We start from the raw sequence: 13,254 nt of genomic DNA on the forward strand, positions 1-13,254 counted from the left end.
ATATCATGGAGCTCCCAGTCAAGTGAGAAAAAAGAAGGAAATAGTGCATAATTTTAAGTATTGAGACAGAAGAAATGCATGAGGAACTGTGGGAGTAGAGAGCTGGTCAGGAAACGGTAAGGTTCCAGCTTGGTCTTAGAAGAATCTGGCACAGAAAGTGCATCGCAGGCATACTAAGAAATACATCAGCAAAAAAGAAGTCTTTTCTAGATTGGGGTCTAGTGTAGTTATAGAGGGATAAGGAACCAGACGCCTTGGGATCGCTGCGTGTAGGGATTGTGCTTAGCACACAGTTGGTTGTCAAAGCCTTTAAGTTGAATACAGGTCACCCAGAACCTCCAGGAAGGCCAGACACGCCAGGGGGAAGAAGAAGCGTTGGGAAATTAAGAAACCTATCCCAAGTCCGCAGAGGTGAGCACCAATCACAGAAATGCCAACCCAGCAGGCTTTGTGGTCAGCACCAGGACCTCCATGGGCGGCCTGAAAGTGCCATCCTAGCAGACCTGGCCCACGAGTGCCAAAGGCCGCTGAGCATGCTCAGTTGCCAGGACGCGGTGACAAGGTTGCGGGTAAGCAGCGAAAACCCAGTCCCTGCCCGCAGGCACCCGGCCGGGAGGGCGCTCACGCCGCGGGGCGGGGCCTTGGACGCGCGCTCCCTCTGACCCCGCCCTCCGCCCCCAGCCGCGCGCCGGCCGCTGGCGCGCCGGCCGCCGGTTGCCCTGGCAACCATCGTGCGGCGTCTTCCTGAGGGAGCTGCTGTCAGCCCGCGGATCCCACCTTCCGCTCCCACTGCCCCGCAGTTTTCGCGTGGGCTCGGAGACTGAAGGACAACGAAAATGGCGGAGCGGAGCCAGACGGTGCCTGAGGCAGGTCTGTGGGGGCGGTCAATTAAGGAAAAGCTGAGACTACACGGCTGTCCTGTGCCTGGGGGGGTTGGGGGGGGAAGAGGGGACTTGACATGGCCCTGTTCCCGGGCAGGCGCTCCTGTGTGTTTGCGCGGTGGCGCTGTGACCTCGGGGTCAGGGGTCAAGGGAGGTGTGTATTCCTCTTGAGTGGCCAGCAGGTATCCTGAAGTTCTGCTGGCGGAGGGGTGTAGGGGAGTGTGTACACTCGAGTGAGCATGGGCCAGGAAAGGGCTGGCATCAGAGGGAAGGCACAGGACCCTAACCTTGCTGGCACCTGTGGTGGGGGCTGATCCTCGGGATAGGCTGCATCATGGAGAGGGTGTTCACAACGCTGTGGGAGCATTGGATGGCTCCCTACAGGGGCATGATTTGGAGGGAGGCAGGTGTAGGTGGAAGGTGGGTTACTTCAGTATCAGTGCCACGGAAGGGAAGGGAAGTTTTCACAGAGTACTTGTGTTTTGGGCAAGTGTAGGGTCCTCAGGGTCACCCCTGGTTACAGAGAATGTATACACATTTTCATATGAGTCCTTAAAAACACAAGAGGCTTGAGGGAGCATCCAGAGCCCCAGTCCTTTAGAAGTCTACTAAAAGAGGCTGCAGCCTGAGTATGAGTGCATATGGGACCTTGAAGGTCATTCATAATCACGAAGGGGTGCATCTCCACATCTCTATGAGTGGAAGGTAGCTTTTAAGGGGCAAGGAGTCTGACAAGGGAGATCTGGGGTTTTATTCCTGAGGTGACCCTTGTGGGTTTGACTGAGCTTAGAGAGATAGTGACCAAAGTGCCTTACAGAGTCAGAGAAGAAAGCAGGGTTTTTATAATCCTGTATATGTGGAAGGGAATTTGTTCATAAAAGGGGCTGAGGACTGAAGAACTGAAACTTTGATACAAGGGACAAAATCAGTGTGTGTTTAGAAAATCAGTGGCTTTGGGAAATGTATGTGGTGGGTGGGGAAAGTGATATAGATATACATACCCTTGTATATGTGCTCTAAATAGGTATTACAGATTATGGTTACAAGAGTGACCCGATGGAATTGCTTCAGCTCTGGTGTGTGTGTGTGTGTGTGTGTGTGTGTGTGTGCTCATGAACTGGAAACTATATTCAAGGGACCATTATCTCTCAAGGCCCCTTCATAATTTGTCTTTTAATGACATCTCTGTTTCTTCCATAGATTAGTTCCTCTACTCATTTCATACTTTTAGCTCTATCATATTGAACACACTCATTCCTTTATTTTTTCATTCACTCAACAAATATTTATTAAATGATAACTATATGACAGATACCAAATTAGGCACTAGAAACTCCTCATTCCTGATTCTCTTACCTTGGACTTTTCCTCCCCCCATAGCATTTATTGGCTTTGAATCTACTATTTATTTTACTTATTTTGATTACTAATTGCCTGTCTCCTTTTACTAGCGTGTGTACTCCACAAGGACTTTATGTTGCTTATCAATCCCACATGTCTTGAATTGAATCTAGTGTAGACTATGTTCTCAGTAAATAAATGAATAATAGAGTGACTGATATTGTCTGGAGGTAATATTTTAGCTGAAAATGATAGGGATTGGGTAACTGAAGAGAACAGCAAAGAGAGGTTTAGGCAGAGAAACCCATGTGCAAAGACCTCAAGGCAGGTGGAAGCATGATATGCTGTGTAAGAAACTGGAAGGAGACAAGCATGGATACACATGGGACAATGGGTGGAAAAAGGAGTTAGACTGGAGCCAGATTTTGTGGTAATTTCTTTGTAGGCTGTGTTATTAATTTTGGTTATAAATTATGAGAATAATGGGAAACCATTGAGAACTTTTAAGTGGGAATATGACATGATTAGAATCATTGAAAAAGTAATTCTGGCTGTCATGTTGGATACAGAGGATACAAGATAGATATAGGGCAGTATATAGAAGGTAAAAATGGACATGAAGAAACGAATTAAGAAGTATTTAGGAAATGAATTAGTGAAATGTGAAGCAAGAGAGAAGTAGGTATAAAAAACTACTTCTCATTTTCTGTCTTGTGCAACTGGATAGTTGGTGCCGTTACTGAGACAGGGAGCAATAAAGGTGTCTTGGTTAGGTTTGAAAAGGAATATCATGAATTTTGTTTGCATATATGAAGTTTGAGATATCTTTAAGCCATCAATATAAGTGCAGACATTGACAAAGCTGTTAAATTTATAAGAAAAGGTTGAATTGTTATAGAAAGCATTACTTTGGAATAGAGATAATTACTGATGACCTGGATATAGATGAAATTGCTTAGACGAAGAAGAGGCCCAGGATGAAGTGTTAAATAGCTGCAAAAAATATTTCAGTATCTTCCAAAGAGACTGAGAAGTTATAACCAGAGAGATTGGAATACAACCAAAAGAGTATTTCAAGATAAATGGAATGCTCAGTAGACTGAATGATGTCAAGGGATGTAAAATACAGAGTAAAAAACTGTATTTAGCATTGGAGATCATTGGTAACCTTGATGAGAGAAAAATTGATGAGGGCTTCTAAATCACTGTCTCAGTATCTGTTTCTTTTTAAACTCAGATTTCCAAGATAGAGAATTTTATTGACATTCATCATCTTTTAGCTCTAGAGCATAGTGTAGTGTTAGGATTGACTTTGGATAAAGTGTCTAGCTATTGCTGGCTGGGGTCACCTGGTACAAAATATGGCCATTTGGTAAGTTATCATCACAAGAGCTAGCATTTGTGGAGTGTTTTTATTTTGTGCCATGTATTGTACTACGTGCTTAATATGTTTTAATAACTTTGGTCTCATAGATTCTAAGACATTATCTGTGTTTTGCATGTAGAGAAGTTTTGGCACAGAGAAGTTGAGCAACTTTCTAAATATCTGCAAAATTAGTGTAAAATTGTGTTTTTTCAAGCTGTTTTAGTATTATTCAGATTCATTATTTGGATGTCTGTCTGTATTGTGATATTCTACATACTGAAAAAAATCATAGCTATGATGAAAGTTCCCAACCTACAGGAAATATTCTGAACTTAAATATATTCTAGCAAGGTAAAGAGGAAAGAGCTGGGGCTCAAATCTTGTATAAGTATTGCTTTCATGTCCTGTTGGTTGTGGACCTTGAGTTCAACTTTTCTGATCTTCAGTTTTCTCATCTGTAGAATGGGGTTGATAGTTATAGGATAGTTGTGAATATTAGAGATAATATACTTGAAGTACCCAGTAAATATTATTTTCTTTGTTCACTTGAAGCCTGAAGTGTATTGCATGCATTTTACATGTAAAATTAAGCCTTAAACATTCAGTGATAAATATAAGGTAGTTTCTTTTTTATTCATTGGTATAATTTCTTTGCTATTGTAAGAAAGGCAGACACCAAGTTTTGAAGAATTGTTACCTGAACTGTGTATCATGGAACCTGACTCTGTGTGGGGTGGATTTTAAAGAATTTCTTGGAGGAATGAAAGGACACTTAGGATTCCTTTTTTTTTTTTAATAAGCATGCAGATAACTGTAGGAAGGTCAGAACTGCAAAAGAGTGTTTCTTCTTTTAAATCTTGTCTTTTAAAACGATCATATGAACATCAGAACTTTTCTTCTTCTCCAGCAATTTAACAATAATACATACTAAGAAAAAAGAAAATCTTGTAGTTAACTAAATGTAGTAATACTTGTCTCAAGCTGGATTGCATCTGCACGTGCATCAATTTCTTATTCCCTTTTCTCCCTGCTTTCCAACTATCATAAAAAATTACCTCATAAATAACTTATTTTCCTATATTTTGTTTTTGTGGATACCCATGTATGGTGGAAATTTTAGATATGAATCAATTTGTTAAAATGCCCGGGTTGGTGGCTCATGCCTGTAATCCCAGATATTAAGGTGGTAGAGGTAGGAAGATCACAGTCCAAGGCCAGCCTGGGCAAAATGGGAGTCCTTATCTGAAAAAGCCAAATAAAATTAAAAAGACTGGGAGTGTGGCTCAGATGTTAGAATGCTTTGCTAGACCCTGAGTGTTGAATCCCCAGTACTGAAAAAAAAAAGTAACTCTATATGATTCTGAAATATCTATAGAATATTGAAAAATTAAAAAACCTGAGAAATGAGAATGCTATTTATTATCTTGTGTTAGTAGTTGGGAAAACATAGTTAGGCCTTTTTTGGTTTTACTTTCCTTATTTATAAAATTAAGACAATAGCAACTACTTTTAAGGTGAGAATTAGGGATAAGGTATGGAAAATGCACTGTCATATACCTTAAAATGGTTTGTGTGTGTGTGTGTGTGTGTGTGTGTGTGTGTAGTTTTTCCTAGTGACTTAGTAGTAAAATCACCTTTAAAGGAAGAGGAAATCCAGGTCTACCATGCCTTATCTGGCAGCATTGTACATAAATATATTCAGAATTCAAATTTTTTTAATGGAAAGGCAATACATAATAAGAGATACTGTTAATTACATAAGATCCCCATTATAATATGAGGCACTACCCTATAATCAAACACTTTAATATCACATTCACACTAAGTAAATATAAATCATAAACAGCTTCATGTCAATTGGGGTTAGGTTTTGCTATGGAATTAACTTTGGTGCCAAAAGTTAAGTATTTCAGAATTTTGGAATTTGAATTTTGAAGGGAATGTGTATTTATCTGTTATTGTCTATATTTCTGTGAAGGTTATATTTCACTTCAGTTTCAGCATCTTAGCTCAGTGTCTCTTTCAGTGAGAGATACTGGAGAATTATAGACATAAGTTAAAAAGGTCAGAAGAAGCTGGCAAGTGACTCAAGCAGTAGAATGCCTGCCTAGCAAGCATGAGGCCCTGAGTTTGAACCCCAGTAGCACCAAAAAGATCAGAAAAATGCCAGTATTTTGCATATTTGTTAACAAATCCACAGTTTTATCTTTGAGTCATTTAAGACCAAAACAATCTTATGCGAATTTCAGAGTAGTTTATTAGTTGTTACATTTCAGCAATGGAGTAGGTATTAAATTTAATACTGACTTAAGGAAAAATTTTATTCTTAGATGAATTTAATGTTTCTGATTATAAAAAATTATTATAAGTGTGAAAGCTTGCAATAATTCATTGATAGTGCTAACTATATGGGAATATGGTAATCTTTGCTTTTTTATTCCCCATTTATTTAATAGAACCCATAAGGAAATTTCTTTCAAACTCTAAAGGAAGATTATGTGTGTGTGTGTGTGTGTGTGTGTGTGTGTGTGTGTGTGTGTATGAACTATTGCCTTTCAAAGTAATGTCCTTTCATGTCAACCAAAGGAAAATAGAACAAGGAAATACAAAAAGACTTCTAAAATTCCCATGGGATTGGGATTGAAAACTTCTTCATAAGATTGTAAATTTCTAAATATTTTCAACAATGTTATAAGGAAAGGGAGCAGGAGAAAACAACCTACCAATGATTACAGTTTGCTTGCCTTTATTTCAAAAGTAATATATGAATCTCTTTATCATGGTTCTGTGGAAGAAATGGCTCTGTTGTGGATTGAGCTATTAATTTTAAAATTACTTGTTTATTCAGAAATATACCAAATACCTTCTATATTCTAAGCATGTGCTAATATCTGGATATTCAGAGATGCATTAGACAAAGTCACTGCTTTCAAGTAGTTCTCATGCTAGTGGAGGAGGTGTAGTTAGAAAATTACCATCTAGGCAATGTAGAGTTGCATACAGAATTCTGAGGCCACAAATTAGCTCCCTAATAACTTAGGGGAAGTGGTAGTTGTAGTTTAAGGAGACTTATTAGAGAAAGGGACACTAGAATTGAGTCTTGAATGATGAGGAGTTAGCCCAGTGAAGGTGCCAGGCGGAAGGATTGGGAATGGAGAGAAGAATGAAGAGCAGAGAAAGCAATACTTGCATAGGAAAGTTGGGAAGTGAAAGGATAAAGCTCATTCAGAGCATTGCTAAAATTGCTCACCTATTAATAGAGCTAAAGACTATGTGCCTTTTCTCCCCTTATTGGTTATGGAATCATTGATCCCTTTGGCTAGCTGATGAAAAACAATGAATTATCTCCATGAAAATGTATACTATGTGCAAAGACACATAAACTTGAAAATGATTTCAAAGTGAAGAAATCCTTGGTAGCTGGGGATGTGGCTCAGTGTTAGAGTACTTGCCTAGCATGTGCAAGGACCTGGATTCAATCCCCCAGCACTGCAAAAACAAAAACGAAAACAAAAAAATGTGAGACTCAAGTTAAGAAATCCTTAGTTATGAGGTTCTGTTTTAAGAATCTGATATCTTAAAAGTAGGAATACTCGGTCGAAATGGCTGATGTAACATCTCTGTGCTAGAGCATTTCTAAAGCAAATACAGGCCCCTAAGATATTTGTGTTATCTTATACTTATCTTATACTTTTATCTTCTTTGTACTTTACTTTGTTTATACTTTCTCTCATTATGCTTCACAATAGACTTGAAGAAATAATGTAAGACAATCTAAGATTACATATGTGGGTTCAAGAGATTAAAATTAAATGATTAATTCAGGTTTATGTTACTGGAAAGCAGGTCTTCCAGATTCCAAAGCTAAGATCCTTTCTATTCTTGCTCTCCTGTCAGAAAAAAAGACACAAGAAGGATATAATAAGGGAAATATAAATTGTGAGTCTTATACTGAGTGTAAATGTTAAGTTACTGACCAAGGGTCATATAACTAACAAGAAGAGGAACCAGAACTATAATCTAATTTCTGATTCCCTCTTCAATAAATTAACATAATAAATAGTTCTAAAATGGGTAGAGTAACTGAATATTGCAGAAATGGACTTTAAAAAGAAAATTACTTCAATAAGCTCATCTTTTGCCATTTGCAGAGTTGCTCTTTTCTTTCATGTACTCTTTGCATATATCTTTTCTCAGTTTGTCAAAATCCCTGTAAAGAGATATAATTATCTCAGCTTTACAGATGAGGAAATTGAGGTCCAGAAAGATTAAGTGATTTGGCTAAGGCTACACAATCAAGCACTAAAACTAGGACTAGAACCAGTCTCTAAAGTTCATACTGATAGGACTACCCACTCTGCCTCCTGTCTTTATTTCTGGCTGTGAAATCTCATTACTGATAGGAGGGCATGACTCACAGTGAGACTAAGGGTAATAAACTTTTCTTCGTTAGAGAAGAGGTAATACATACATTATTTTTCAAACAAACATTTAAACACAAAGTGCACATTTGTTTCTAATTATTCTCATCGTGGTGTTAATGAAGTTTCTTATCTTGTAAATTCATTCTAAGCCTAGTAGGGACTTAAGTGGCAACTTACACATGCTTGTCACAGAGTGGGCGTTCATTAAGTGCTTGGACAAAATGAATAAAGACTTTTTTAATCTATAAATTTTAGGATTAAATATTTGAATTTAGGCAGTTGGAAGTTGAAGGCATAGGCACATATGAAGAAAAAAATGAAACATTTGACAAAGTATCATAGTTGATTGTGATACAAGTGTAATTGGCAAACTCTGGTTAAGCCCCACATATTTAAAACCTTACTTGAATGTGTCTGTCTCTTTAGGCAGCTTGACTTCAGAAATAGGGCATGGGTTTTGGAATTACACCAATATTTAAAATTCTAACTCTAACATATAATGCATACCAGTGCTTCTTTAAGCCTCATTTTCTTCATCTTTAAAATGGACATTATCTCTTCACTATTTCAATTAAAATATATACAATACTTGAATTATCTAGAGTTCCTTAATTAAAGAAAATCAATTAAAAATGTTCTGATATAGTCACAATGAAAAATTTTCCATAACAGAAAAGATCTAATCATTGTAGCACAACTTAAAATTAGTCCCAAACTGGCAAATGTAAATCCAAAGGAAGGAAAATTCCTTTCTTAGGACCTTATTAAATCACAGTATATCAGTTAATAAAAAGAGTAAACTCGATTATAAGTCCCTCTTCAGAATTGTAGGGAAAGGTTGCTTTCCTAAAGTTAAATCCAACCCTACACATAGTTTTCATCAAATTGAAGTAAAAGGAACCACAGGGCAAGTGTTCTTTATCATTAGATAAAAGAATAAAAATTATCCACCCACTTTATTAAGTGATTTGATTTCTTATCCAGCTCTATAATATATGTCATACTAAAATGCAAATAAAAACCCCCCACAATATTGATAAGCCTAAACTAAATTGAAGTCTTTCAGTTTTTTATAGGAAAGTTCAAAACATTCACAGCAATTTTTTTCAGGCTACAAAAAGTTGAAAAGCTTTTCTCAAAATCACTGGTAGTTTTGTAGTGGTATACTGGTAATGACATTAATAAGATGAGGAGTTACAGTATTATAGCATAGGATCATATTTTTTATTTTGATTAAAGTTATCTTAAGTTCTTCCAAATATATTTATGACACTAATGTCCCATCTATATATTGTACATCTATAAATTTGTTTTATTATAACATCTGGAGTAACAACATGGTCAGAGAGGGTCTTTAAACATGTATAAACCTTGCATGTCCCAAAGGATAAAATGTATCAATTAATCTAATGAGGTAGCTAAAGAAAGCTTGATACTATCTGCATTGTACACACCCTCGCAGTTTATTAGGTGAAGTGCATGTCTCCATGACAGAGTGGATGTTGTGACTAACTGAACCACTTTGTGAGCCCAGGGGTGACATTGTTGCTTGGGGGAAAGGGAGTTAGGTAACATTTTTTAATTTTATTTTTATCATTTGTGTATACTTGCTTTCAAAGTAGTTTCAGTTTGTTCTCTGCAAACTTTACATTCAGGTATATGTGATTTTGATAAAATGTAGTAAATATGATTCCCTTTAGTTACCTGATTTTAACACCATTTCACATTTAGGTTATCAATAGTTGCCTTGAAAACACATTACCCACTTAAAAACTGTGTGAATGAACTTTCTTGCCATTAAAGAGACAAAAGCACCCTTGTCCTGAGGGTGTCTCCTCTGAACAATACATATTTTGATAGTTTAGAAGTGTTGATCAATTAGTTTTCAAGAGTGGATTTATTTTTGAGATGATAAATTCCTTTTGTTTCCGACCTAGCAAGCTAAATATTGTTACATTGCTGATTTTTATTTTTTGAAGCTTTTTATCTTCTTAGGTATTGATCTGTTTTCTTTTTCAAAGAAACTAGAAATTAGGCAAACTCTAAACTTTTAAACTCTAGCTTTCCTGAATTTTTCTGCTGTAGACTTTACCTACTCCTGTCTTGCTTTAGTTGAATAAAAGATACTGGCCTACTGAATAAACCCTAGATCCTCAGCCCCTTCCTTCCTTCCGTTCTTTATTATTCTCGCCTCTGGTCCTTAGGTAGTTGTTCTTTACTATCACCAACCACCTTTAGATTTATGAATATTTAGTGCCAAAGAGATGAAACAGGAAGGAAATATAATTTTAAAAGTATGTATGTATGTGGAATTCTTAAAAATCAGGGTTGCCTTGTAAATACTGTAGAGCTGTTAAAATGATAACTCAGGCCTTAAAATCCACTCTCTGTTCATTTTAGTTTTCAGAATCTAAGAAAATTGCTTTTCATGAAAAGTAAAGTAAGTCACATGGTTTAAGTATATAGCTTGCTTTGTAGCATATTTATCACATACTTATTTCTGTTCAGTTATTATTTGTACATCTTTCTTAATTTTGCACATTTCTGTACAAGATTAAATTTGCACTTTTCTGTATAAGATTAAAAGCAAGTTTCATTCATCTCAAATTACTGCCAGTCAATGTCTGACTGGAGTTGTATGTAGAACTTCCCATTTTCTACCACATTAGCTTCTTTAGTCCTTGAGAAAGTGAAAGATCTTTGATAGCCTTTTCTGTCTCATACATCAGTCTTCCACAGTAAATTCCTTTGTGGACAATTGCTATGGTCAGAACTAGAACAGACTGAAGGGGAAGTAAATTTGAGAAAACCAGCACAATTTCGGAGTTGACTTTTCCAACTGGATATATGAGCAAAAGACAAAGTGAATTACTTTTGGTCCATTTGATTCAACTACTCGAAATGAAACATAGGACTAGTATTTGAAATTAATTTAGCAGAGCTTTGTTTAGTGAATCCTTGTTTGGGGATTATAACTGCCCACAAAGAACTAACCTTCAATAATTTACTTATGCAATAAAACATCAAAGATGGTAGTGAATCAGGTGATCTTTCTCCTTTCATCTCAGTGGCTATTAACAAAATAAAAGTTTTCTAAATGGAAAAATTGATTTTATTTTACCATGCTGTATTTAAATTTTTTTAGGTCAGTGGCTGTAAATCAGAGGCACAAGGATGAATGAAGCTATCAGATATATTTTGTTGGGCTCATGAAGCATATAAACAAAGAATTAATTAGATTGATTGCAGTTGTTTTAAAATAGGGATATTTCATGCTAAAATATGAATTTCTGACTTTTGAAAACTCAGGATAGTTGTTGAAAGCAGGCCTTTGTTTCTACACATTCACTGTTGGCTAGAACTGAGTGATAGGTCCTACCATTGGAAGGGGGTAAAGGTGGTTTGAAATGACACAGTCCCCAACATTCCCTATTTTCTTCTTAACTCTTTATTTTCATTTTGCCTCATTCATTTGATGTTGCCTACATAACTCCTAAAATTTCCAACCCCTGTTTTAGACCATCTTTATGAAAGACTATACATATGTTATTTTTTCTGGTATTCTAAGTTGAAAAATCCTGCCAGAGAGGTATATTTATGATCTTCCTTCTACTTTTATAGAGGGCATACTTTTAGACTATCCAATTTTATCTCTTACATAGGGTCTTCTTATTACTCTAAATATGCCATGTGCATTTGTGCTATTTTAAAATATAAAGAATATATGTCTTTGAGAGTCATATGTTCAAATGTGTGTCCATCCCCTCAACATACATACATATATATATTAAGTAACAATAATTCCTTCATTTTGAATATCCAGTTAATGTTTTTTATTAGCATACATAAATAGTACAAAGGGGTTTCATTGCAATAATTCCATAGTGAACAGTGTACTTTAAACAAGTTCACTTCCTCTTTAATACTCTCTTAGCCCTTCTTTCCACATCCTCTTTTTTCAAATAGAATAGAGTGGGTTTTATTATGCTATCTTCATATATATGTATACATACATATATACAAATATATATATGTATCTCATTCACACCCCCAGTACTCTCTTCTTTCTCCTTCCCCCAAGACAGTCCTTCTTTTACACTCATGTTCCATTATTGTTATTCTTATTATTATCATTTTAGGTCTAGATTCCACATATGAGCAAAATATGTGATATTCGGCTTTTTGAGCTTGGTTCATCTCACTTGATAAGATGATCTCCCGTTCCATTTTCCTGCAAAGGACATAATTTCATTGTTCTTTATGGCTGAATAATACTTCATTGTGTATATGTACCACATTTTCATTATCTATTCATCAATTGCAGCACATAGGCTCATTCCACAGTATGGTTATTGTAAATAGTGCTGCAATATATATGAGCATGTAGGTATCTCTCTCATAGGTTGATTTACATTTTCTTTAATATATGTCCAAGAGTGGTGTAGCAGGATCATAGGGTAGACTTGTTTCCATAGTGGTTGCACTAGTTTGTATTCCCACCAATAGTGCGTGAGGGTACCTTTTTCCCCACATCCTTGCCAGTATTTGTTTTGTTTAACTGATGATAGCCATTCTGGCTGGGGTGAAATGGAATTTCAGTGTTGTTTTGATTTGCATTTTCCTTATGGCTAAATATGTTGAGCATTTCTTTATGTATTTATTGCCATTTTTATTTCTTCTGAGAGCTGTCTGTTCATTTCATTTGCCCATTTAATAATTGGATTATTTGTTCTTTTGGTGTTAGTTTTTTTGAGTTCTTTGTATACTCTAGGTATTAGTCCTTTATCTGATGAATAGCTGGAAAATATTTTCTTCCATTCTATTGGTCATTTCTTTATTCTAGTAATTGTTTCCTTTCATGTGCAGAAACTTTTTAATTTGATGCAATCCTATTTGTCAATTCTTGCTTTTATGTCCTAGGTAATTGGAGTCTTTTTTAGAAAATAATGGCCTATCCCTATATTGTCAAGTATTTTGTCTATGTTTTCCTGTAGTATTTTCAAAGTTTTAGTTCTTACATTAAAATCTTTGTTCCATTTTGAATTGATTTTTATACAGGTTGAGAGATAGGGATCTAGTTTCAGTCTTTTAAGTATGGATATTCAGTTTTCTCTGCAACAATTGTGGAAGAGGCTGTCTTTTCCCTAATGTATATTTTGGACTCTTTTTTAAAAAGTCACGTGGCTGTAGCTGAATGTTCTTATTTCTGGAACTTCTGTTCCATTGGTCTATGTATCTATTT

At 36.2% G+C, this 13,254-nt stretch overlaps 1 protein-coding gene across 4 annotated transcripts in view; it reads left to right on the forward strand.

Annotated features, from left to right (window-relative positions):
- Positions 1-700: 700 nt before the first annotated feature.
- Positions 701-13,254, forward strand: part of Agbl4 (AGBL carboxypeptidase 4) — a 1,287,504-nt gene continuing 1,274,950 nt past the window's right edge. For all 4 annotated transcript variants that reach the window (XM_074080185.1, XM_074080183.1, XM_074080187.1 and 1 more), the window contains exon 1: positions 701-870. In XM_074080185.1, the coding sequence (XP_073936286.1) occupies positions 837-870 (34 nt within the window). In that variant the 5' untranslated portion in view covers positions 701-836. The remainder of the gene's footprint in view (positions 871-13,254) is intronic.

This window comes from Castor canadensis, chromosome 7 (assembly GCF_047511655.1).
Source record: "Castor canadensis chromosome 7, mCasCan1.hap1v2, whole genome shotgun sequence".
Classification (NCBI taxonomy): domain Eukaryota; kingdom Metazoa; phylum Chordata; class Mammalia; order Rodentia; family Castoridae; genus Castor; species Castor canadensis.